We start from the raw sequence: 23884 nt of genomic DNA, 5'->3' as shown, positions 1-23884 counted from the left end.
TATATATTTACTGCATGTGGTTAAGAATTGGTCCTAGTTTTGTCAACAGCTCAAATTAATCTTAGTTTATATATCTGTAAATTGGGGCTTCATTGTTTTTAGGATTAAATTAAGTGGGGTCATAAACGAAACTCCTAGATTTAATGCTGATCATATCAAAAGTAGTTAATAAATGGGAGCTATTATTGAAGATGGTTACGATCACAAGCTACATGTTCTTTTATATTTTCCTTTAAAAGCGTATATATATTATATAAATACATGTTATGTGATTTTTTTTTAGTGGTTTTTTTCCTCTTGGGTCATCCTCCTACAGACTAAAATGTATCTTTTTGATGTATTTTTAATCTTCATATTATAGTGACATGTTTAGGGTATTTTTGTCATTAAATTGCAAAGGTAGGACACTTTTACATCTCGATTTTCTTAATACTTTATTTTAAAAAATCTCTTTAAGTCACTGTGAATAAGTCATTCTTTGAATGGCTGCATAATATTCCACAGTTTGGATGTTCCATGATTTGTTTAACTAATTTCCCAACTATGCATATTCATTTTTTCTGTTAGGAACAGCAATTGGTACATTAAGCAGTCTTGTACATGTGCCCTTACTGATAACTTTTGATTCTATATGTTTCAGAAATCTTTGTGTTACTTTAATTGGCACTTACTGATGAGTAGTGAATTTGAGTATCTTTTCATGTTTGACCATTAAGCTTTGCACTTGTGAATTGTCTGTTTATATTTTTTTGACTGTTTTTTTCTATTGGTTTAGTGTTTTTGTACTATAAAAACTATATTGGTACTATTTTTGTCATCTGTTAAACATTTTTTCCTAAATCTTTGGGGTTTTTTTTTGTTTATTATGTCTGTACATAGTGTCTTCAAAAATGGTTCAGAAAGAGTGTTGGATGGCTTTTGGAAAGTGTTGAATATCATGTTTTGGTCTTTATGAAAAATGACTTTGTATGTGGTATCTTTTCTCATGGTAGTTTTTTATTGTCTCAGTTAACTTAGTGATGTGAGCCGATTGTGAATATGAACAGTGATTAGTGAACTGCATATGTAGGGTAAGTTCTTCAAAGACTTGTTGAGCCAGTTAAAATCCAGTTGGCTGATTTTGTGAGTCTAGTACATGGGATCTCAAACTCCAGCATGTACCAGTCACTTTATTAAAGCTTAGATTGGTCTTCCTCCCCTGCTCTCACAGCCCTTTAGCCACCCCCTCCACTTTCTGATTCAGTAAGCCTAGGGCAGGACCTGATAATGTGCATTGCTAACAAGTTTTCAGGTGATACTAAGGCTGTTGGTCCAGGGATCACACTTTGAGAACCATTGATCTAGTCTTCCCTATTGGATAAAGTTAAAGAATTTCAAATTCTTATAATTCCATCTCAAAGAGTATCAGGCCTTTTTCCTGATGTCATTCTTTAGCAAATCCCATCTAGTGAGATGGTGTCAGATATGCCTCTCTGGCATGGTTGATATAATAGTTATTTATCGGGTGTCTACTTAATTATCAGGATCACATAGTAGCACTACTGAGTAGGTGAGGACAATGAGACTCAGAATCTTAAGCATTCCATAGATCTTGTTGCCACAAAAGAAAATTTTCTTCATAATAAAAATATGTGCTCAGTATTAAAAATTTTTAGAAATGTACATAATCATGCCTATACTCTTAGCGATTTGGTACACTTAGTTTTTATTTCTGCATATTTCTTTACATAGCTGAACGCATGGTAGATATAATTTTACATCCTACATTATTTACTTACCATATCAACATCAGTGTTTTCCCATATTAACTGCACATAATTTTGTAAGAAATGTTTCTTTATATTTAATGGTAATACAAATGTCAAAACATCACTGTCTTTCATCAATTAAGTTCCGCTTCATATGGTCTTTTAAGGATCCCACCTTACCACAACTTCATAATCATAGGTGCTTGATTTTTATTAGATCACAAAAGATGGAAAGAGATTTCATGGTGACAGTAATAATAAAGTTTTCTAAAACAATTGTGATAACAGAAGAAACAAAAGGAAAGGAGTTATGAAGATATATGGCCTTTCAAGCTTATTCCACCTTGCAAATTAAGGTCCTTGGTTTGAATTACCTGTATCTGCTATGTGGCATCAAGTATTATACCCTTTATGCTTATGGTTTTCAGCAAATTCCATTTCTTCACTGGAAGTCCTGGGACTAGCTAAGAAAATTGTTGAAAATGTAATGAGGAAGTACTTTTCGTATTAGGGTATGAAACCTGTTTAATAAAGCTATGGGAATTAAAATAATATGGTAATAACAGTCAAAATGACTAGTTGAAAGGTTCTAGAAGCAGATTTAACATGTAACAATTGACCTTATAGTAAAGATGGCAGGAAATAGATTAAATTACATTATATATATATAAATATGTAGATAAGTTATATATATTTATGTGTATGTAAATTAAAAGAATGATATAACAACTGACCTGTTATTCATGAGGCAGTTAAAGTAGATCCTACCTCATTAAAGTAAAATTAAAGATTTATTAAAAAGTTGAATGTTAAAAGCGTGAAACTAAAAGCATTGAAAGAAAGTATAACAACATGTTTTTATGTTGTTTAGGGTGGACAAGGTCTTTTCAGGAATTAAAATGATATCAGCAAAGAAAAATTATTAAAATATAATTTTATACCTTCTATATGTATCTTAAATGTTACATTATGCCATCATGATTATCATAGTTTATGTAACATTTCTCATATTCTTTGGGTTATTTCCAATATTTTTCTATTGTAAATAACACCACAGTGAGTAATACATCGATATTTGTCCATATTTAGCAACAGATGTGTTTTAATTTTTATTATTAACTAAATTTAAAATTTAATATTTCATATTAGTTTGAGAGATATACATAGTGCTTAGCCATTTATATAATTTACAAAGCGATCCCCCTGATTAGGCTAGTACCCACCTGGAACTGTACATACTTATTACAATATTGACTGGGCTCCCTGGACTTATATTTCTATTTTCTACTCTGCGTTGGAGAAGTTTTCTTTTCAGTTATTATTTCTTCAAATATGATTTCAATCCCCTGCTCTCTTCTCTTTATGGTATCCCTATGAAGCAAATATTGTTAAGTTTGATGTTATGCTAGAGGTCCCTTAAACTATCATTTTTTTTTGTTTTGTTTTTCTTTTTGCTGTTCTGATTGGGTGTTTTCTGCTACCTTGTCTTCCAAATCACTGATGTGATCCTTCATCAATCTACTGTTGATTCCTTCTAATGTATTCTCCATTTCAGTTATTGTATTCATTTTTGATCGGTTCTTTTTATGATTTCTCTGTTCTTTTTAATGCTATCTCTTTGTTGAAGTTCTCACTGACATATTTTTTCCCCTAAGTTCATTGAGCATCCTTACGACCAGTGTTTTGAACTCTGTATCTGGCAGGTTGCTTGCCTCCATTTCATTTAGTTCTTTTTCTGGAGTTTTCTCCTCTTTCATTTGGGACATACGTTTTCTCATTTTGTTTGCCTTTGTAATGTTCATTTCTATATATTAGGTAGATAGATCTGCTATGTCTCCCAGTCTTTGCAGGGTGCCCTATGTGGCCCAGTGGCACCGTGTTGCTGATCATTTGTACCAGGTGCTCCAGGAGTGTCCTTTGAGTGAGTTGTGTGTGCCCTCCTGTTGTAGTCGAGGCCAAATTGCTGTTGTCATATCAGTGAATGGGATTGACTGTCAGCCTGTGTGGCTGTGGGATTTGGTCATGCCCACACCGTATGAACTGCTGTGTGGGGGCTGATCTCATGGAGTGGGGTTTGCCGCAGGTGGCTCATGTGCCCATTGAGACCACTCTTTAGTATACCACTTATGGGGCAAATCAGGTGGCACCCTGTGTGGTCTGATGCCAGCCTCTGCATATGTTGGTTCTGGGACTCTTTGGGAGGGGCTTCCATGCAGGCCAGTGTCAGCTGCTGCCTGTAACCCCCTCAGGGCTACGTGGTAAAAGCTACAAAGTTAATAGCAGTTGATTGTTGCCTGTGCTGCACCTGGAGGCACATGGGAGAGGCCTGCTGTGAATTTAGGCAGGCTGTCACCAGTCCCGTGCTTAGGGCATGCAGCTCAGCAAAAGGCCCAGGGTACTCCGAGGACTGAGGGTGCCTCCCTGCCAGCAGCCCGTAAAGTTTTGCATCTGAAAGAGCCTGGGGGCGGGGGTACTCAAGTTGGGTGAAACTGGGTCCCATGTAGTCAGTCACCAGGGTGGGCAAGTTGTGTTTTCCAGTTTAGTGCAGATTCATGTTTGATGCCAATGCTGAGCCTGTAGCCACTCACAAAAGTCTGAGAACACATCAAGGCCATCCACTGCCTACCTAGGGTCCACGAGCCTGAGATTTGTTCAAGAAATATTGCAGCTCAGGCCGGGGCTGGTTGTCCACCATCAAAAGTAATTCTGGAGGTGCACATGCTGAGAGGTGTGTTGATTACTGCTGAAAGAGCCTCCTGGGGAGAGGTCAGGGTGGGGCCAGTTGCCTAGCCAAGAAAATGCCTCCAGCAGTGTGCAAGTTTTGCAGAGTGAACAGAGGTACCAGGCCAGTGCAAATTCATATTTGGCCATGTTAGGGGAGGTCTCAACACAGGCAAGATTGTTCCTGCGTATTGGCTGCACAGGAGGAGGGCTCAACAAAAGGACAGTCATAGCTGTCCTTCAGCCCTTGCCCAGAAGCCACACAATTCAGTCTTTCCCTGTTTGTCTCTTGTGCCTTCTGACCTCTTGTCCCTCTGCCAGAGCCCAGGGTGATTACCTGTGAGCGAGTAAGGAGATATCTGAATTTCTAGTAGCTTTCTAGTTCACCTGGGCAGTCAGAATCCCCACTGATTTTCACAGCCAGATTTTATTAGGACTCCTATCCCAGCACTGGAACCCTGTGCTAAGGAGCCCTAGTGTGGAGCTGGGACCTCTCGCTCCACTGGGGCATACTTTCATGGCCATGATGATCCCTCCTAGTGCCCAACCACCAAGTGTGGGTATGGGATCAGCCTGTTTCACATCTCTACTCCTTCTAGCAGTCTTGGTGTGGTCTCTTTATATCCTTAGTTGTAGGAGTTCTGTTTAGCTAGTCTTCATTTGATTCTCTAGGTTGATTGTTCTATAATTTTTTACAGTCATGAGGGAGGCAAACACAATGTTTACCTACTGCGCCACCTTCCTAGAACTCCTTTAATTAAGTTCTTAATGAATGTTGGATCTTGTACTTTACATATTCTTATCTTATGTAATCTTCAGAGAGATGATATATAAGCATCATTTCTTAAATTTTATACATAGGCTCAATTTTGAGGTAAAAATCAAAGGAATCAATAACTTGTTCGAGTCATTGAAGATGAACATAATAGCCAGTTGTCTTGAATCTTTTCCTTTTCACTGGTTCCTCCTATCTAAAGATATTTTTTTAAAAGCAGAGCAAGAGAAAGCAAGCACATACTTTTTTTCTTGGTCGGTCTAGCTAAAGGTTTATCTATTTTGTTGATCTTTTCAAAGAACTAAACTTGGTTTAGTTGATTCTTTTCTTTATTTCTGTTTCATTTTATCTATGCTTTAATTTTTACTATTTCCTTTCTGTTTGGGTTGAATTTGCTCTTCTTTTTCTAGTTCCTTAGGGTGGAAGTTTTGTGACTGATTTGAGATCTTTCTTTTTTAAATGTAGAAAATTACATCTCTAAATTTCCCTCCAAGCGGTACTCTCAGTATATCCCACAAGTTTTGGTATATTGTGTTCTCATTTTCACTAAATTCAAGGATTTTTCTAATTTACCTTGTGATTTCTTCTTTCACCCATTGGTTAGTAAGAGTGTGCTGTTTAATTTCCACATATTTGTGAAATATCCAGATTTCCTTCTATTATGGATTTCTAATTTCTTTCCAAATTTCCTGAAGTTTGTTTTGTGGCCTAACATGTGGTCTGTCTGTGAAAATGTTTTATATGTACTTGAGATGATGTATGTTTTTTTATTGTTGGATAGATTATTCTTTATCTCTGTTAGGTATAGCTGATTTAATGTTCAGGTCTTTTGTTTTCTTTTTGATCTTTAGTTATTAATGTTTGTCCTGTGGATTACAACTAACATCTTAATAAAAAGTTTAGTTTATTACCAACTTAGTTTTAATAGTAGACAAAAAACTTTGCTCCTATATAGCTCTGTTCTCCCACACACACACACACTTTTATGTTGTTGCCACAAATTTCATCTTCATATGTTGTGTGGCCATCAACATAGATTTAATTATTACTATTTTATGTAGTTGTCTTTTAAAACTGGGAAAAAAGGAGTTACCAACCCAAAATTTGTTAGTACTGACTTTTATATTTACCTGTATTGTTTCTTTACTGGTGTTCTGTAAGACATTCTCATGGTTTCCTTTTTTTTTTTTTTTTAAGTTTATTGGGGTAACATCGGTTAATACAATTATATAATTTTCAGGTGTATGTTATCATTTGACATCTGTATATTCTATTGTGTGTTTACCACCCAAAGTCCAGTTTCCTTCAGCTACCATATATTTGATCCCTTTTACCCACTTGACCCTCCCCCTAGCCTCCTATATTTGACTCCTTTTAACCATCTACCTACGCCCTCGTCCCCCATCCCCTACCCTCTGGTAACCACTAGTCTGCAGTCCATGTCCATGAGTCTTTGTCCTACTACCTTTAGTTCTTAGTATATGATTTCCTTTAGCTCTTTAAATGCATTAAAAATAGTTAAAGTCTTTGCCTAGTAAGTGCACTGTCTGGACTTTCTCAGGAACAGTTTCCGCTGTTTTTTTTTTTTTTACAGCTTTATTGAGATATAATTGACATATAATACTGTGTAAGTCTAAGGTGTACAACATGATGATTTGATGACACTTAAGTATTGTGAAGTTATTACCACAGTAGGATTAATACCTCCATCACCTCATAATTACCATTTCCTTTTCATGTTGAGAACATTTTAAGATTTACTCTCTTAGCACCTTTGAAGTATATAATATAGTATTGTTGACTGTGGTCACCATGGCGTACATTAGATCTCCAGATATTATTCATCTTATAGCTGGAAGTTTATACCCTTTGACCAACATCTCCCTATTTTCCCCAGTGCCAGCCACTGGCAACCACCATTCTACTTGGTTTCTAAGAATTCAACATTTTTAGATTCAACGTACAAGTGGTATCATGTAGTAGTTTTTATCTTACTTATTTCACTTACCAAAATAATCTCAGGGTCCATCCATTTTGTCACCAAAGGTGAGATTTCTTATCCATTAATCTGTAGTTGGATAATGTTGCGGTGAGTATGGGAGTGTATATTTTTCTTCAATGTCCTGATTTTGTTTCCATTACATATATAACCAGAGCTGGATCATTGCTGGATCCTATAGTAATATTTTTAATTTTTTGAGGAATCTCCATTTTGTTTTCCATAGTATCTCTACCAATTTATATTCCCACCAAAAGTACTCAAGGATTCCTTTTCTCCAGACTTCTCTTAATACTTATCTTATTGTGACTGTGATTTTCATTTCCCTGATAATGAGTGATATCGAGCACCATTTCATGTATCTCGTGGCTGTTTGCATGTCTTCTTTGGAAAATGTCAATTTTAGTTCTTTCGTGTATTTTTTTAATCATACATTTTTTTGTTACTGAGTTTTGTGAGTTTTTTTTTTTAAATGTATTTTGGATTGTAATTCCTTATCAGATCTCTCTGGGTCGCAAATATTTTTTCCTAGTCTATGGATTACCTTTTCATTTTGTTGATTGGGGTTCCCCACCTCCTGTTTTTTTTGGATTTGGTTTGGGTGTTTTTTGCTATGCAGAAGCTTTTTAGTTTGATGTGTTCTCATTTATTTTTGCCTTTGTTGCCTGTGCTTTTGGCATCATATTCAAAAAGTTGCTACTGAGACCAACCATATTTTCTTTTAGGAGTTTTACAGTTTCAGGTCTTATCTTGAAGTCCATTTCCAGTTTGTTTCTTTGAGTGGTATAAGATAAGGGTTTCAGTTTCATTTTTCTGTATGTACTTATCCAGCTTTTCCAGTACCATGTGTATAAGAGACTATGTATGCTTTCTTCATTGATTATTCTTGGCTCCCTTACAAATACTAGTTGACCATATATGTGAGGACTTATTTCTGGGCTCTTGATTCTTTTATATCGGTCTTTGTCTTTTTATGGCAATACTGTACTGTTTTGATTACTATAGCTTTGTAACAATGTTTGAAATCAGAAAGTGTGATACCCACCTACCTCTAGCTTTGTTGTTCTTTCTCAGGATTGCTTTCTATTTCTGTGGAAAATGTCATTGAAATTTTGAGAATAGAGGTTACATTGAATCCCTATATAGCTATGGATAGTATTTTGACAATATTCTTCCAATTTATAAACACTAGCTATCTGTCCATTTGTGTGTGTCTTTAATTCTTTCATTAGTATTTTATAGTTTCTTTTTCACAAAGCTCATTATTATATAGAAATATGACTGGTTTCTGTATGTTGATTTTTTTTTTTTAATCCTGCAACTTTACCGAATTTATTAGTTCTAACAGTTTTTTGGTAGTGTTAAAGGTTTTCCATACAAACAAAGACAGTTTTACTTATTCCTGCCTTTTCTTTTTCTTGCCTAATGTATCTGGCTAGGACTTCCACTGCTATGTAGATAGGATTGGGCGCCCCTGTCTTGTTCCTGATCTTAAGAGAGAACACTTTTAACCTTTTACTATTGAGTATGATGTTAGCTGTGGGCTTGTCATGTGGCCTTTATTATGTTGATGTGTGTTCCTTTTATACTCTAATTTTTGAGTTTTTATCATGAAAGGGTGTTGAATTTTGTCATGCTTTTTATAATATCAGTTAAGATTATCATATGATTTTTGTCTCTCATTATATTAAGTGGTGTATCACATTTACTGATTGGCTTGTGTTGAACCATCCTTGCACCCCAGGTATAGATCATACTTGGTCAAGGTGTGCGATCCTTTAAATGTGGTATTCAGTCCAGCTTGCTACTATCTTCATGTTTTTTGCATCTTATGTTCATCATGGATATTGTCCTGTGATTTTCTTTCTTTGTAGTATTATCTGCCTTTGGTATCAAAGTAATTTTGGCCTCAAAATAAGTTTGGAAGTGTTCCCTCTTCTTCATTATTTTGGTAAGAACTTTAGAAGGATTGGTGTTAATTATTTAAATGTTTGGTGGAATTTGCCAAGAAAACCATCTGGTCCTACCCATTTCTTCTTTGGGTGTGTTTTGATTACTGATTCAATTTTCTTACTTGTTACTGGCCTGTTCATGTTTTCTGTTAAGGATTTAGTCTCGGCAGGTTATATGTTTCTAGGAATTTTTCTAGTTCTAGGTTATCCAGTTTATTGAATTTTTGTTGATAGTTCTCTCATAATCTTTTAGATCTCTGGTATCAGGTGTAATATCTTTTCTTCATTTCTTATTTTTGTCTTCACTTTTTTTTTTAGTCTCACTTGTTTTCTTTTTTATTCCCCCCCCCCTTATTCTCATTGATCTTTTCCATTGTTTTTATGGTCTCTTTCATTTGTTTCTGCTCTGCTTTTTGTTATTTCCTTCCTTTTAACTTTGGGCTTAGTTTGTTCTTTTTCTAGTTCCTTGAAGTATAAAGTTAGGTTATTTGAGATTTTTCTTGTTTCTTAATGTCAACGTTTATCCATTTCCAGTTCCCTTTTAGAACTGCTTTTGGTGCATCTCATAGGTTTTAATAATGTTTCCATTTTCATTTGTCGCAGGATGTTTTTTAAGTTACCCTTTAATTTCTTCTTTTGACTCATTGGTTATTCAGAAGTGTATTGTTTAATTTACACACATTTCTGAGTTTTCCAGTTTTTCTCCTGTTACTGATTTCTAGTTGCTAAGACTTGTTTTGTGACCTATCACATGTATCCACGGGAATGTTCCACGTGCATTTGAGAAGACTTGTGTATTCTCCTGTTGGATGAAGTATTCTGTATATGTGTGGTAGGTCCACCGGTCTAAATTATAGTTCAAGTCCAATGTTTACCTCACTGATTTTCTTTAGAGGTCAGTTTATCTATTGTTGAAAGTGGGGTGTTGACTTCTATTATTGTATTGTCTTTTTTTCCCTTAAGATCTGTTAGTATTTGTTTAATATATTTAAGTACTCCAATGTTGGGTACATACATATATACAGTTGTTACATCCTGTGATGAATTGACCCCTTTAATCATTACATAATAATAATGTTCTTTGTTGTTACAGCTGTTGAATGAAAGCCAGTTTTGTCTGTTATAAGTATAGCTACTCCTGCTTCTACTCTCTTTGCTTTCACTTGCGTTGAATATCACTTTTTGTCCCTTCACATTGAATATATATCCTTAAAGCGGAGATGATTCTCTTGTAGAAGGCATATAATTGGGTTTGTTTTTTTATCCATCCAGCCGCTCTGTGCCTTTTGACTGGAAAATCAACCCATGTACATTTAGAATAATTATGATAGGCAAGGATTTAATAATGCTCTCTTATTAATAATTTTCTGGCTGTTTTGTATTTCCCTTGTCCTTTCTCCCCTGCTGCTTTCCTTTATGAATTAATGGTTTCTATAGTCTGCTTTGATTCCCTTCTCTTTATCTTTTGCATATCTAATCTAGGTTTTTGCTTTTTGGTTACCATGAGCCTTATATAAAACATAAGTTTATTTTAAACTGATAACAATTTTGATTATATACAAAACTATACCCTTTTCCCCCTCTATCCCGATTCATTTTATGTTTTGGTGTCATAATTTTTTTTTATATTGTGAAGTCAGAAACAGATTATTTTAGTTCTTACTGTTTTAAATACTTTTGTCCTTTAGTCCTTATTACCCATAAGTGATTACGACATTGTTCTCCTGGGGCTCTCAAACAACTGCTAAGAGTAGTTGCAGCCAGTTCACAGGCTACCGAAGGGTCCACAGCTGGGACTGAAGTCTATATGCCTAATGCCCCGGGTCTTTTGGCATATCGGGCTGAATTCTACAGTGTACACAAAGGCACTTCTGTCTGTGATAGATGCCAAATTGTTGTGGTGGGGGTAGGGGAAGCTGGAAGACATCTTAATCAACCATCTTGTTGATGTCACTACCCGTGTTGCTATATCTATTTCATAGTGTCTTCTTTCTATGCATGCCTCATAATCCGTTGTTTTGTGTGGTCTTTGAAGTCTGTGTTCTATTAGCTTAATACTCAGCTAATGATTTCCCTTAAACTCCCAGAACAAAAAAAAAAAAAAAAAATCCCAGTCTTTCTAGGTACCAAAAAAAAAATCCCAGTTTTTCTAGGTAGATTCTGAGTGTATTTTTGTGTCTTCATTGTCAATACTCAGCATCTTCAATACTCAACTAGAAGTTTACAACTCTGCCTTAGCCTTTATTTCTGGCTTGCACAGATCCTGATGGTCAGGCAGAGGTATATGAACTTGGACCTTCTCAGATATTTTCTGAGAATGTGATCAGTCTTCTAGATTCCCAGGAATTAGTGGAGCTTTTCAAAGCCCTACTCCTCCCCTCTCACTCTCCAGCCTTTCTTTCCAAGCTTTTCAGTTTGTTATTTATCCCAATTGTATGTCTTGTCCTAGGAAGTGGAGACTAATGCATTTACTCTGAAATATTTTCAACAAATACCCAATTCATCCTTGGAAGAGTTCTAAATTAGTCAAAAAATGTTCCATTACTTTGGGGGTTAGTACTTGTTAATAGGTTTTTAGATTTGTGGTGGCAGAAGTACAGTAGAAGTAAGCAATGCAAAATCTTCTGCTTTGCAATTTGGCTCATGTGGAGTGAGGAACTGAAGTACGTGTGATTCCACTCTAATGAAGGAGGTGAGCAGGCTGCACATGGAAGGCCTAGTACAGTACTGAAGGCCTGATGGAACAAGTCTCATCTGTTAGCAAGCATGACAGCCGGCGTGTAGAATGCATTTGCTTGCAATAGTTGCTTATGTTCTCCCCAGTAACATCCTCACAGAACAGTGGAATTGACATCATTGGAGAAATCACCTTTAGGCTGACCATCTTGCCTTGAGTCTTAAGTCCTTGCTTCTGTTTACTCCCTCTTTTTATTTGACTTACACATTGTATGTCTTTTCAACACTGTGTTCCAAGCAGCCACATACTCTTACATATTTTATATATAAGGCTACCTTAAACACTGTTTAACACTGTCTCTTTCTTTTTCCAAGAGCTGGGGTGGAAAGGAGAATGGCTTTGGACTTGCAGAATGTTGCAGAGACTTGCATATGATGGTAAGTAACTCTTTGGGATATGGGATCTTGGCAGAGCTGTGTGTGATCTCTTTTTGAGCCTTACTTTACAGTGAATGTATGGTATATAAAATCGGCACTTCACATTAGGACCTTTAAGGAACCTAAGATCATTTGAAACATAGTACACCTTGTCTAGAAATTCTTAGGTCCTCAATGTGCTGCCAGTAGACGAGGAACCTCAGAAGCACAGTATATGTTTATACCCAGCTCTTGAGTAGGAAGCTGTATAGGGTGAATCAGTTTCAAAGTGATGAAAAAATCCCAGAAAGTGCACTTGCTTGTATTCTCTGGAACTTTCGGGACTCCGGGCAGTCTGGCATGATTTAAGAATGGCTGCTTGGAGAACAGTTTTGCCATTAGGGTTATTAAGAACTTAACATGTTCTATGTGCTTTCCATGTTGATCCCTCATGCCCCGTCCTGTTCATACCTTTCACCCATGCTTAAGTTATGAGCTCCAGCCATCTCCCCTCTGCATTGATGTGTTACTGTAGAACCCCAAGGCACAATTGGATGCATTATAATAATTCTGTGCCAAGAAGCAACTATATTTTCAAGCCGATAATATAATACTTCTGTTAGTTTGTCTGGGAGAATGGCTCTTTTTCTGGTCACAGAAAACTGTAAATATATAGAACAAATTACTTTCCCATCTTAGCTGGTGTACTTTAGTGTGCATTATATGAATGGATATTGGATAATATTGGAGGTGAGTGTTGTCTGTTTAATAATCAAAGCTACATAAATTTTAAAGGGTATTTAGTTTAAAATTCTAATTTTTCATCTTAAAGTTTAGTTGGTTAATTCTGAGCCCCCTAATGTATATGAAGCTTGTTCTTTGCCCCTTGGGCAAAACAATGTGATGCACTCTGCCGGGATCGCATGATGTCTGCTACCCATTTTAGTCCCAGCCTGTGTTAAGAAATCACACATCTGTTTATTTATTAGTATTTGGCATGCTATGAGATTTTGAAAAATATGTGTACTTTAAAAGGTAGTAGTAATATATACACGTTAAAAAATTCCAAGTGTATAAGGGGGTATACAATAATTCTCCATCCCCAAAGGCAACCACTGCTATTGATCTCTTTCAAAGATGGGCATGCTATTGCAGTCTTGTTTTGTTTTTCATGGTGATATTCTAGTGTTAAAGAGGATTTGTTGTCAGGGTCCGGTTTATATTGATTTAGGTATCTTCCTATGTATAAAAGCAGTTGGATATCAGAGGTGGTATAGAATGGTACGGAAGGGAATATGTGAAGAATTATGAAGGTACACCCATGAGGCATAGTTTGAATAAAATATTTCAAAAGGTGATGATACACACAAAGGTTTCTTTAAGAATGTTTTTTCTATTCTCGAGCTGGTGCCTAGACCCTTGTCTTCCATCTTTTCTTGGATTCTTATTCATTACTGCTTGGCAGACTTGCTCCTATTTTCCCTCTTGAGAATAGCTGCAGTCCAAATTGATTTCTTGAAAGAAAGGGCAACTTGGTAACTTACAAGAAATATGAAAGCTTTTGGATCTCTGGGCTCCACCTTCCTGATTCTTGTTATAAGATGTCTGAGCTCGGCTAAGATAAAGAATGAAGTGGTAGCTGTTGGTTACATGCTCATTCTGCTGCCGCAATGAGTTGCACAAGTGGCTAGGACTTTGAGGGAAGATTTGGGAGATGGTATCTGATTCTTTCATGTGCTTTATACACAGAAATACCCACCCAGTGCAACTACACTACACTTTGAATTCTATGCAGACCCTGGGGCCGAGGTCAAAATCGAGAAAAGGGTGAGTCTCAATCAGACTTGTTCTGATAGAGTCTGTAATCTACTGTAACTGGGGTTGACTTTTCTAGAACTCCTCAGTTAAATGAGGGAATGGTTTTAAGCTACACTGCTGCCTTCCCAAGTTAAATATACCTAATAGCTTCTCAGTAATAAGTGTTTATTTATGCCCAGCTCTGATAGGTTTGGATCTTACTTACGTTGGAGCTGCCAAAAGCAAGACTCCCTATATGGAACACTGCTATAACTTGTACATTTTTCTCAGTCTCAGTTCCAACATGCAGTGTAACAATCTAGATAGTGATGACTCAACTTTCTCTACTTAAGCCAGCCTGCAAGAAGTCTAAATATTACTTACAGGGTCCTGCTTCAGTTATCTGGTCATTCCATATTCTTTGAGGAGATAGTAAAGTTCAGTTTGGTTTAGAAGTGGCCTAGTGAATAAGATCTTTTTCTTCTGCCTACAATATATAAACAAAAATAAACTTTCTAGATTAATGGCGCCTTGAAAACAGCTCTAATGCATATTTAAAGAGAAACCATTTTCATGGATTTAATCTTTGCTGTAAATACAGAGGCTGTGGGGATTAAGACAATAAAGGTCAAAAGGACAAGGAAGAATATGAAATGTTTCTGACTGTGTGCATTTTATCTTAGTACTACTGGTTTCAAAGAAGCTTTCCTGAGAATATTCTGTATAAAAAGTGGGTATTTTGGGGAACCCTAAAGTCATCTTGATTTTAAGAACATTGAGTCAGCGTTCCCCCTGAGGTGACATCTTGATTTTCAGACAGCTCTTGCAGTCCTATGACAGGGGAAGCTAAGGTATACAGTGATTCCTAACAACTCTCTTATCTTTTTAATTTCAGACAACTAGTAACACACTACATTATATTCACATAGAACAACTTGACAAGGTAAGAGGAGTCTTTGACTACTATTGACTATTTTCTTAACATTTGGTTCACTTTTTGTTCCTAACTATTTTTTTCTAATGTAGATTTCAGAAAGCCCTTCTGAAATCATGGAATCTCTTACCAAAATGTACAGCATTCCTAAGGATAAGCAGGTATGATATGTCCTAAAAATATCTAAAGGGTGTAGTCATTAGTCATATAGATTGATGATATGTGCTGGGCTGGTAGACACCATAGCAGAAAGAATGGAGCCATACCATGGGCAAGTTAGTTAACCTCTGCAAGCCTTAGTTTCCTTATCTTTTATGAAGCCGACACTTAATAAATTCCTAGGTTTGTGTGAGAGTTTGAAGAAAACATAAGCTGCCTTACTCACCATGAGTATTTAATAAGTGGTGGTAGCTCAACACTTTGGATACCAACAGAGAAAACATTTAGTTGTGTTATTTTTTTCTGCTCATTGTGATGGTGATCAGATATTTCATTTGGTTAATAACAATGAAAACTCTTGCCAAATATCTCCAGTTTGTTACCTATCAGTAGAGTGATAGTTCTTGGCTTATGTTGAAATATTAGGATTCTGTGTCCCTCTGTTTTCATGCTCCTATTTTTGTCAGCTAACTTCAGAGTGGAACTGTTCTTTTGGATAACCTTAACAGATAGCAGCAGTAAACCATTTCACCAAGTAGCTCAACAGGTACAATTTAGCCCTCAGAAAGTATAATCACCTTTTCCATTGATTTCCTAATTTAGGTTTTATGTCTCTACAGATGCTGTTATTTACACACATACGGCTGGCCCATGGCTTTTCTAATCACAGGAAGCGATTGCAAGCTGTTCAGGCCAGGCTGCATGCGATATCTATACTAGGTAAGAGAATAACACTAATTAACAGGCCCTGATTAGGCGATTTAGCCTTGATTTCCTTTGAACTTCATTTGTCTTTGTTGCTCTGAGGCTTATTGTAATTATTAGGCAGCAAGTTAAATTGTAAAATTGTCAGCATTCTTAGTCTTCACTGTGTTCACCATTCCTGAGCTCCTTAATGTTTGATCAGAAACAGGATAGGTTGGTTATCGATATGCTACATGGGTTTATGGTCTTTTTTAGTGAGTCATCTCCCCTGGCGTCCCTGTTCTTCCTCTTGCCATTTCATCTTCCACTTCTGTGCCTTCAGGAGGATAATCTTGACATAAGTCAAGATTACTTGTTAAGTAGTCAGTACTGTGCATTTTACTTGTACTATAGGGTAGTCTAGAGTGGAAAGCACGCTAGTTTTGGAATCAGTCCTGTGCTCTCAACCTGGCTCTGCAGATTAGTAGCCACATGTTTATCCTTTTGACCTCATTTAATATTAGGACAGTACTTACTTTACAGGCTGATATGAGGATTAAACAAAAGCCTGTAAAGCACCTAGTACTGGTCAGGCACATAGAAGGTATAAAATAGTAGCTGCTGTTAATATTGCCAGCTTTCATTATGTTATTACTCATCTGCTTTTTTAAACTATGAGTTCCTTGAAGCGAAGTTCCTACTCTTCTTTTTGTACTCATACTTAGCATAACCTCTGGCATGTTAGTAGGTGCTCAGGAAATGTTTGTTGAAAGCTAAACGTATTTACTCCTAGTAGTCTGCACTTCAGGAGACTGGGGTTCAGTATTACGTATGTGGGGTTCATCAAAAGTGTATTACATCCATTCTCAAGTTTTATTCTAATGTCATACAAGTTTCTGGCTTAGTCTGCAGTAGTCCATAAATCCTCTTCTTTACAATTTATAAGTGTTTCTAGTGAAAACAGAAACATGAAGAAACTAAAATGAAAGTTTATGTCCAAGGCATAATAAAGTTATATCAAGTGGTGATATTGTTGTAGCCGCCAGCCCCCAAAAGACACACGGACCACCAGAATTCAGTGAGTTATAGGAAACACTCTTTATTCAGCCAGCTGGGTCTGCCAAGGGTACGCAGACCCCAAATTAAGCAGCCCTGAAATGTAGAGGTACAGGGTTTTTAAGCCCAAAGTCCCATTCTTCATTCTGTCTAAACACAAAGGGCTATCTTTGTTCTCTTCACTACCTGTCAACTCACAGGTCAGGTACGTAAGCAGGGTTACGGAAGCAGAAAGCTTGTTTCGAATGTTATGTTCCTATACTCAAAGGCCTACATGCCCATAGTGATAGTCAAACAGTAATTTCCAGTAAAAGTCAATTTTTCAGCCACCACATTCCCCACTGGCCTTAGCAGACAGTCAAATCTTTGATTCTTTATACAGAATTTGCTTATAGCCTCTATTCTGTAATACTAAAAGACTTATAGAACTGTTTTTCTTATACATGTATTTATTTGCTCTACTTGGCCCGAACTTTGAGGCCAGTGGGCGCAGTGGAGTTTCTATTGCAAATTTAGGTAGATAACCAATTGCTGTGATGCCTCTGCTATGAAGGCTGGCCCGTCATCTGACCCTAAAGTTCTGGGTAGACCAAATCAAGGGAGGATTTCTTGTAGTAGTTTCTTAGTAACTACTAAGACAGTCTCTTTCCTGGTAGGGAAGTCCTCTACCCATCCTGAAAAGGTGTCTGTAAAAACAAGTAAATATTTGTAGCCCCCCACAGTTGGGGTTACCTCAATGAAATCGACTTTCCAGTGGTCCCCCGGATAAGTTTCTCTTTCTCTATGCCTAGGTTTTTCTATCTTCCTCTTCTTTGGATTAACTTGGGCATAAGCCGGGCATTGTGAGGCAATCTCTTCTGCTGCGGTTCTTCTCCCTTCTGGAGCATCTTAGTCTGCCCTAGGTGTGTGGTCTGGTGTAGCTGATGGAGAGTCCTTCCAAGGGCTCATGAGAGCCCAATTTTTCCATCTGGGGTCATCCACCAACCCTGTTGGTTCCTAGTGGCTCCTTTATCTTGAAAATATATGTTCTCTTCCGCCGTATAGGTCGGAGACAGGCAGTTCTGGGTAAGGGACAACAGTCAGTAGAAGTGGTGGGGGTCCCACTGGCCTTGTGGCCACTGCTCTTGCCTCTTCATTGGCTCTTCGGTTTTCTTTAGCTCAGGACTATTCCCTTTTTGATGCCCTTTACAAAGAACAATAGCCAGAGCCTTAGGCATCTGTATGGCTTCAAGTAAGGCTAAGATCTCCTTGTTCTTAATGTCCTTTCCAGCTGAAGTTAGAAGCCCTCTTTCCTTGTAGATGGCTCCGTGTACATGTGCAGTGGCAAAGGCATATTGGCTGTCAGTGTATGTTGTGACTGCCTTATCCTTCCCCCATCTTAGTGCCTCAGTGAGGGTGATGAGTTCTGCCTTTTGAGCAGAAGTCCTATGGGGAAGAGCTTGTGACCAGATAGCGCCAGTTAGGGTTACGACCCCTGACCCAGCATACCTCCTTCCTTCTTGCATGAAGGTTCTCCTGTCCGTGAACAGAACTTCATCGGCCTCAGGCAGAGGGGAGTCTTTGAGGTCTGGCCACGAGGAATACACAGCATCTGTGAAATCTGTGCAGTCATGAACGGAGGTCTCGGGGTCTTAGTCTGGCAACAGATTGGCTGGGTTGATGACAGTAGCTTTGGATTTCAGCCATACGTTTGGGGTCATCTGGTGCCTCCCTGTTGTTGAACACCTTCTGGGCTATCTCAACAAGTTGACAGGTTCATTCTTGCAAAACCTTCTAATTTTTCAGATATTAGGGGCTGCCTGACTAGCAAAGGCTATATTAATTGCCTGCTGGTTCTCAGGGGCCTCAGGATCAATGGGGGTGTATACCCGGTACGCCTCTTTTAAGAAACGCTCCAGGGGATTTCTGAGGTCCCTTCCTGTATAACTTCAGTTACCTTAGAAAGGTTATTTGGCTGGCAATCAGCCATCCTAATTTCCCCAATTAGAATCTGGTGGTACTGAACTAATGCCGTTCTCCCTGCCTGAGAATTGTGTCTGGGCGGGTGGAGGGAAATTCCTCTTCATTCTGTTCCCCTGCTTCGTCAACTCTCCTCCCTCCCACAGGTATCTTTTGTGTTTCAGTTTGAATGCATCCACGTTCTTCTGAGGGGTCAAGGGGGTAATTAAAAGCTGTTGGCAATTGTCCCAGGTGGGGCAGTGAGTCTGAAAGACACTTTCTAAGAGTCCCATTAATGCCTGGGGTTTCTCAGAGAAAGGCACGTAAACCATAAAGGGCCTGTCAGTGTGCTGCCCCTGGGGTGGTGCTTCTCCCAAGGGGAAGATGGTCAGGGTGGTGGTATCCGCTGATGCCCCACCCGGAGCGGGAAGCCCATACAGGTTACCTGCCCCTGTCTGAGGAGGGGAGGCGGCGCTATTTGGCCTCTGTTGTCCTGGGTTAGAGGGTGGGGGAAAGTCACTGTCTTTCGGTGGAGATTGGAGGACTGAGGGACTGAGGGACTGGGCTGTCTAGGAGATTTAGTTGCTGCATGTTTCAGGGTGCCCACAACTAAAACTTGCACCCCCAGAGACAGGGCACACTGGCGGAGCCAAGGAGGGAGGTTCTGAACAAGGTTTAACCATTGATCAATGTAGGGAAACTGATCGGGATATCCCAGGTCTCCCGTGACAACCTTCCAAACATTCCTCATCAAACCTTTGTCAAAAGAGCCCTCTGGAGGCCAGTTTACATCAAAAGACAGCCACTCAACTTAACACAATGTCCTGAGTCTGCCTGGAGAAAACTTTATACCAAGTTAGCTCCCTCTACAAACCTTCTTTGAAATGTCGCAGGAGACACCCCAAGGGTGTCTTCTGTGAACTCAGGCTTCCCCCTATCGCTTGTGTAGAAAACACAAAACAGAAAACACACACTCAGACAAGAACAATCACTGAGGTGTAGGTGGACCCAGAGAAGTCCACCACCCACAACCTAGGCAGGACCAGAGACAATAAACAGAACCCGACAACAGGGCACAGGAGGCGGCGTCCCGCGGCCTGGCCATGGTCCAGGAGATATGACTGCGTCCAGTCTCTCCACGGACCCCCAATGACCGGTCAACAGAACCAGGAAGGTACCTTTTATCCAGACGCCGAGGCCTCGGAGATTCCAGATTCCCGTCGGGATCGGGAACAAAGAGTGTGTCCTGAAAGTTGCGTCCTTGACGATTGCATTAACCCTATCACGGCATTCAAGGGCCCTGGAACATCTCAGGTTGGCCACCCCTTTGAATCTGTAACAGGGACAGCAATCACTTCGGAGGCTGGTCCGGTCTTAGATCTCAGGGCCCCTCCCTGAGATCTCGCTGGTGCCTCCAAATGTTGTAGCTGCCAGCCCCTGAAAGACACATGGACCACCAGAACTCAGTGAGTTATAGGAAACACTCTCTTCAGCCAGCTGGGTCTTCCAGGGGTACGCAGACCCCAAATTAAGCAGCCCTGAAATGTAGAGGTACGGGGTTTTTAAGCCCAAAGTCCCATTCTTCATTCTGTCTAAACACAAAGGGCTATCTTTGTTCTCTTCACTACCTGTCAACTCACAGGTCAGGTGCGTAAGCAGGGTTACGGAAGCAGAAAGCTTGTTTCGAATGTTATGTTCCTATACTCAAAGGCCTACATGCCCATAGTGATAGTCAAACAGTAATTTCCAATAAGAGTCAATTTTTCAGCCACCACATGTTATTTTAAAAAAAAAAAACAACTATTTTTATACTTCCATTCTCAAAAGTTTTTGCTCAAGAGAACTGATACTATTAATAGGAGAATCTGTCGACTGGGTGGGTATTTAGAGCTTATCATATTTGAGCCAATCCTCTAAAATTAGTGATTCTGCCCTCCAGTGCTGGTTAGATGGGAATCCTTCCCCAGAGCCAGTAGGTGCCAAAAGGTTTATCATTGGGCAGTGGCTTGACCACTGCCTTCTTGCCTAAAGTGTTTATTTCTCCTTTTGCAGTGTATTCCAATGCCTTGCAGGAGTCAGCAAACAGTATCTTGTATAATGGGTTGATAGAGGAGTTGGTAGATGTCCTTCAGATAACAGATAAGCAGCTTATGGTAAGTATTTATTAATGCTGTCTTCTGTATATCAGGCTCATATGTATTTATTTGCCTTTTAGTTTTTCCCAAGAGCTTAGATTGACCCCCAAGAGGGAAGCTTGGGAAGCTTGGCCCTTTTACTTCTTCCTCGTTGGCTGTTTATCTGCAAAGTTAACAAATCCTGGATTTTCAGTAATATTCTCAGTAGGCTTCCATCTCCCCCAACCAGTTACCAGTAGAATAACCTAAATTTTGGAATTTTGGATATTAGCAACTTGGTTTAGGCCTATAATTATTTAAAACACATACTATGCTTGCTTTTTGTTTTTTTAGGAGATTAAAGCTGCTTCTTTACGAACATTAACATCAATTGTCCACTTGGAGAGAACTCCCAAACTCAGCAGTATTATTGACTGTACTGGAACTGCATCCTACCATGGATTTTTGCCTGTACTTGTGCGGAACTGTATCCAGGCCATGATTGGTAAATTTTGATGGTTATTATCCTAGGCAACAATAATGACACCCTTTGCTTATCAGCCTTTGTTTACCGTCCTGCCAGATTAACACCAAATTTTGAGCTAACTTTTTCTCTCCCTCTCCCAACCTTCCTTGTAGATCCTTCCATGGATCCATACCCTCACCAGTTTGCCACTGCTCTTTTCTCTTTTTTATACCATCTGGCCAGCTATGATGCTGGTGGTGAAGCCTTGGTCTCCTGTGGAATGATGGAAGCCTTATTGAAGGTATTCTGCCTTTTTTATTTTTTAATGTATTTGTGGGGGAAATCAACTAAGAGAAGGTGTAGAGTTGCAAGTTTGGAATGATTCACAGTAAGAGCAAATAGCATAAGAAAGCTTACCCAGAAAATGCTTTACTTAATTTTTGTAGTTTGGCCTTGAGGTTATCTCATTAACAACTTTCAAAGAGTAGCTATCTTTAAGAATTGATCATAGTCCAGATAGCGTGAGAGTAGGCCCCATGTACTAGGCAGGGCATTGCCACATCTTATCGTGAGGTTAGGCATGACACCGAAGAAAATATATCTAAAGGTACTTTGTACGTTGTTCTGTTGTGGTAATAGGCTCTACTAGGCATTGGGCACTGGGCATCAATTTTTTTTCTCCCTGAATATTTTGTTTAATCCTGAAAAGTAATTTATGTTCCCATTACCTCAGTGGGTTTAGTCCCAGAAGTGATAGAGCTATCATTTGGCAAGCACTAAAAATCAAACATGTTTTTTTTTCTTGTATCGTGCTACCTCCCTGTGACCCTAGAGTGTGTTTCCAAAAGAGAATACATTATTTACAGCGTTGTTTCTTATTATTTGACTGGTTTTGCCCCTCTCTCTCTGCTAGGTCATAAAATTTCTTGGTGATGAACAAGACCAGATAACATTTGTTACCAGAGCCGTCAGAGTGGTTGACCTCATCACCAACCTGGACATGGCAGCTTTTCAATCTCATAGTGGACTTTCTATCTTCATTTATAGACTTGAGGTATTATTATACAAGGAGCACTTTACGTAGATTTATACTTAATGAGGCCTGAGCCTAGGAACCGTCTTAATAACCCTAAAGAGCCATCTAATTCCTCTTGTTTGTAGAAACTAATGTTGTAATCTGCATACAACATTTTTTCATTATAATTATTTTTAATCCCTTGTGTGTGTGTGTGTGTATATATATGTGTGTGTGTGTAGGGTTTTCTTACTACTTTTCCCTTCATCATAGCATGAAGTAGATTTGTGCCGAAAAGAATGTCCATTTGTGATCAAGCCAAAGATCCAGAGACCCAGTACTACACAAGAAGGAGAAGAAATGGAAACCGATATGGATGGTAATTAACAGTTACTAAGTCAATATTTTTTGTGGTTGACATTTTCTTATCATTTCATTCTCTCTCATAAATTTGCAGCAACATGGATGCAAAATGAGATTATCATGCTAACAAAATCAGACAGAAAAACTAGAGAACTATTTAATTTCACTTGCGTGGGATGTAAAAAACTAAAAGTTTTTTAAGACAAACAGGCTGATAGACACAGACAACAGTTTAGCGGTGACCAGAGGGGAAGATGGGGTAGCTAAGGGTAAAGGGGGTCAAATATATGGTGACAGAAAGAAATTTAACTTTAGGTAGTGGACACATAGTGCAGTATACATACAACATATTAAGTGGTACATTATACACTTGAAACCTTTAATTTTATTAACAAATGTCACCCCAATAAATTAAATTTTTAAAAAAGTACACAACTGACAAGTATATATTTTCAACAACAAAACCGTTTTTTCTATATAAATGATTTGTGTATTGTTTTTCATGTGGTTAATTAGAAAAGGGAGGTACAAATTGTTGGGAACAAAGAAGGAAGATGAAGCAGATGGTAGGGCTGCAGTAGAACCTTATTATAGTCACTCAATGATGATCTGTTTTTATTTCAAGACTTAATAGCTGTTTTCTGAAGTATTGGCTCATTATCTTATTCCCACTAAAATGTAAGCTCCATGAGATCAGGATACTGTTTTGTTCACTGCTGTATCTCCAGCACTGCTGCTATAGCATAGGTGTTTAAATATGTGTTTGGGAAAGAAAAGGACAATGTAGACCCTAAAATGGGACTTACTGAAAGTATCTGGCTATTTTGAGAAGGGAGAGAAGAGGTGAAAAAGTTGTTGGGTAGGGAGCAACTTTTAAATTATTAAATGCGAAAGAACACCAGATATTCTTAATCTTCAACTGATCATGTGTGTAATTTTGTTAAAACCTCCCTGCCCCTACATCCATAGTACCAAAAATAAAAAACTGTTTCCAAAACAACTTTCTTAGAATTTAATCTTGTCTTGGTGACCCAGATTGTCATTACGTGTTTCTGTTATCATACTTATAT

At 38.3% G+C, this 23884-nt stretch overlaps 1 protein-coding gene across 19 annotated transcripts in view; it reads left to right on the top strand.

Moving 5' to 3' along the window:
• HUWE1 (HECT, UBA and WWE domain containing E3 ubiquitin protein ligase 1) overlaps positions 1-23884 on the top strand; it is a 151087-nt gene that overhangs the window by 42096 nt on the left and 85107 nt on the right. For 14 of the 19 annotated variants that reach the window (XR_004952860.1, XR_004952859.1, XM_036227014.1 and 11 more), the window contains 10 exons: positions 12247-12309; positions 14038-14115; positions 14981-15028; positions 15112-15180; positions 15799-15898; positions 20888-21009; positions 21325-21475; positions 21610-21737; positions 22350-22490; positions 22725-22830. Coding sequence is in view for 17 of the 19 variants with exons in the window: in XM_036227014.1 (XP_036082907.1) it covers positions 12247-12309; positions 14038-14115; positions 14981-15028; positions 15112-15180; positions 15799-15898; positions 20888-21009; positions 21325-21475; positions 21610-21737; positions 22350-22490; positions 22725-22830 (1006 nt within the window). In the remaining 2 variants the exon portion in view is untranslated. The remainder of the gene's footprint in view (positions 1-12246; positions 12310-14037; positions 14116-14980; positions 15029-15111; positions 15181-15798; positions 15899-20887; positions 21010-21324; positions 21476-21609; positions 21738-22349; positions 22491-22724; positions 22831-23884) is intronic. The other 5 variants (XM_016137332.2, XM_036227022.1, XM_036227016.1 and 2 more) reach the window with 3 other exon arrangements.

The sequence above is a fragment of the Rousettus aegyptiacus genome, unplaced genomic scaffold, assembly GCF_014176215.1.
Source record: "Rousettus aegyptiacus isolate mRouAeg1 unplaced genomic scaffold, mRouAeg1.p scaffold_m13_p_9, whole genome shotgun sequence".
NCBI classification, from domain to species: Eukaryota; Metazoa; Chordata; class Mammalia; order Chiroptera; family Pteropodidae; genus Rousettus; species Rousettus aegyptiacus.
This window is presented reverse-complemented; position numbering and strand designations above follow the sequence as displayed.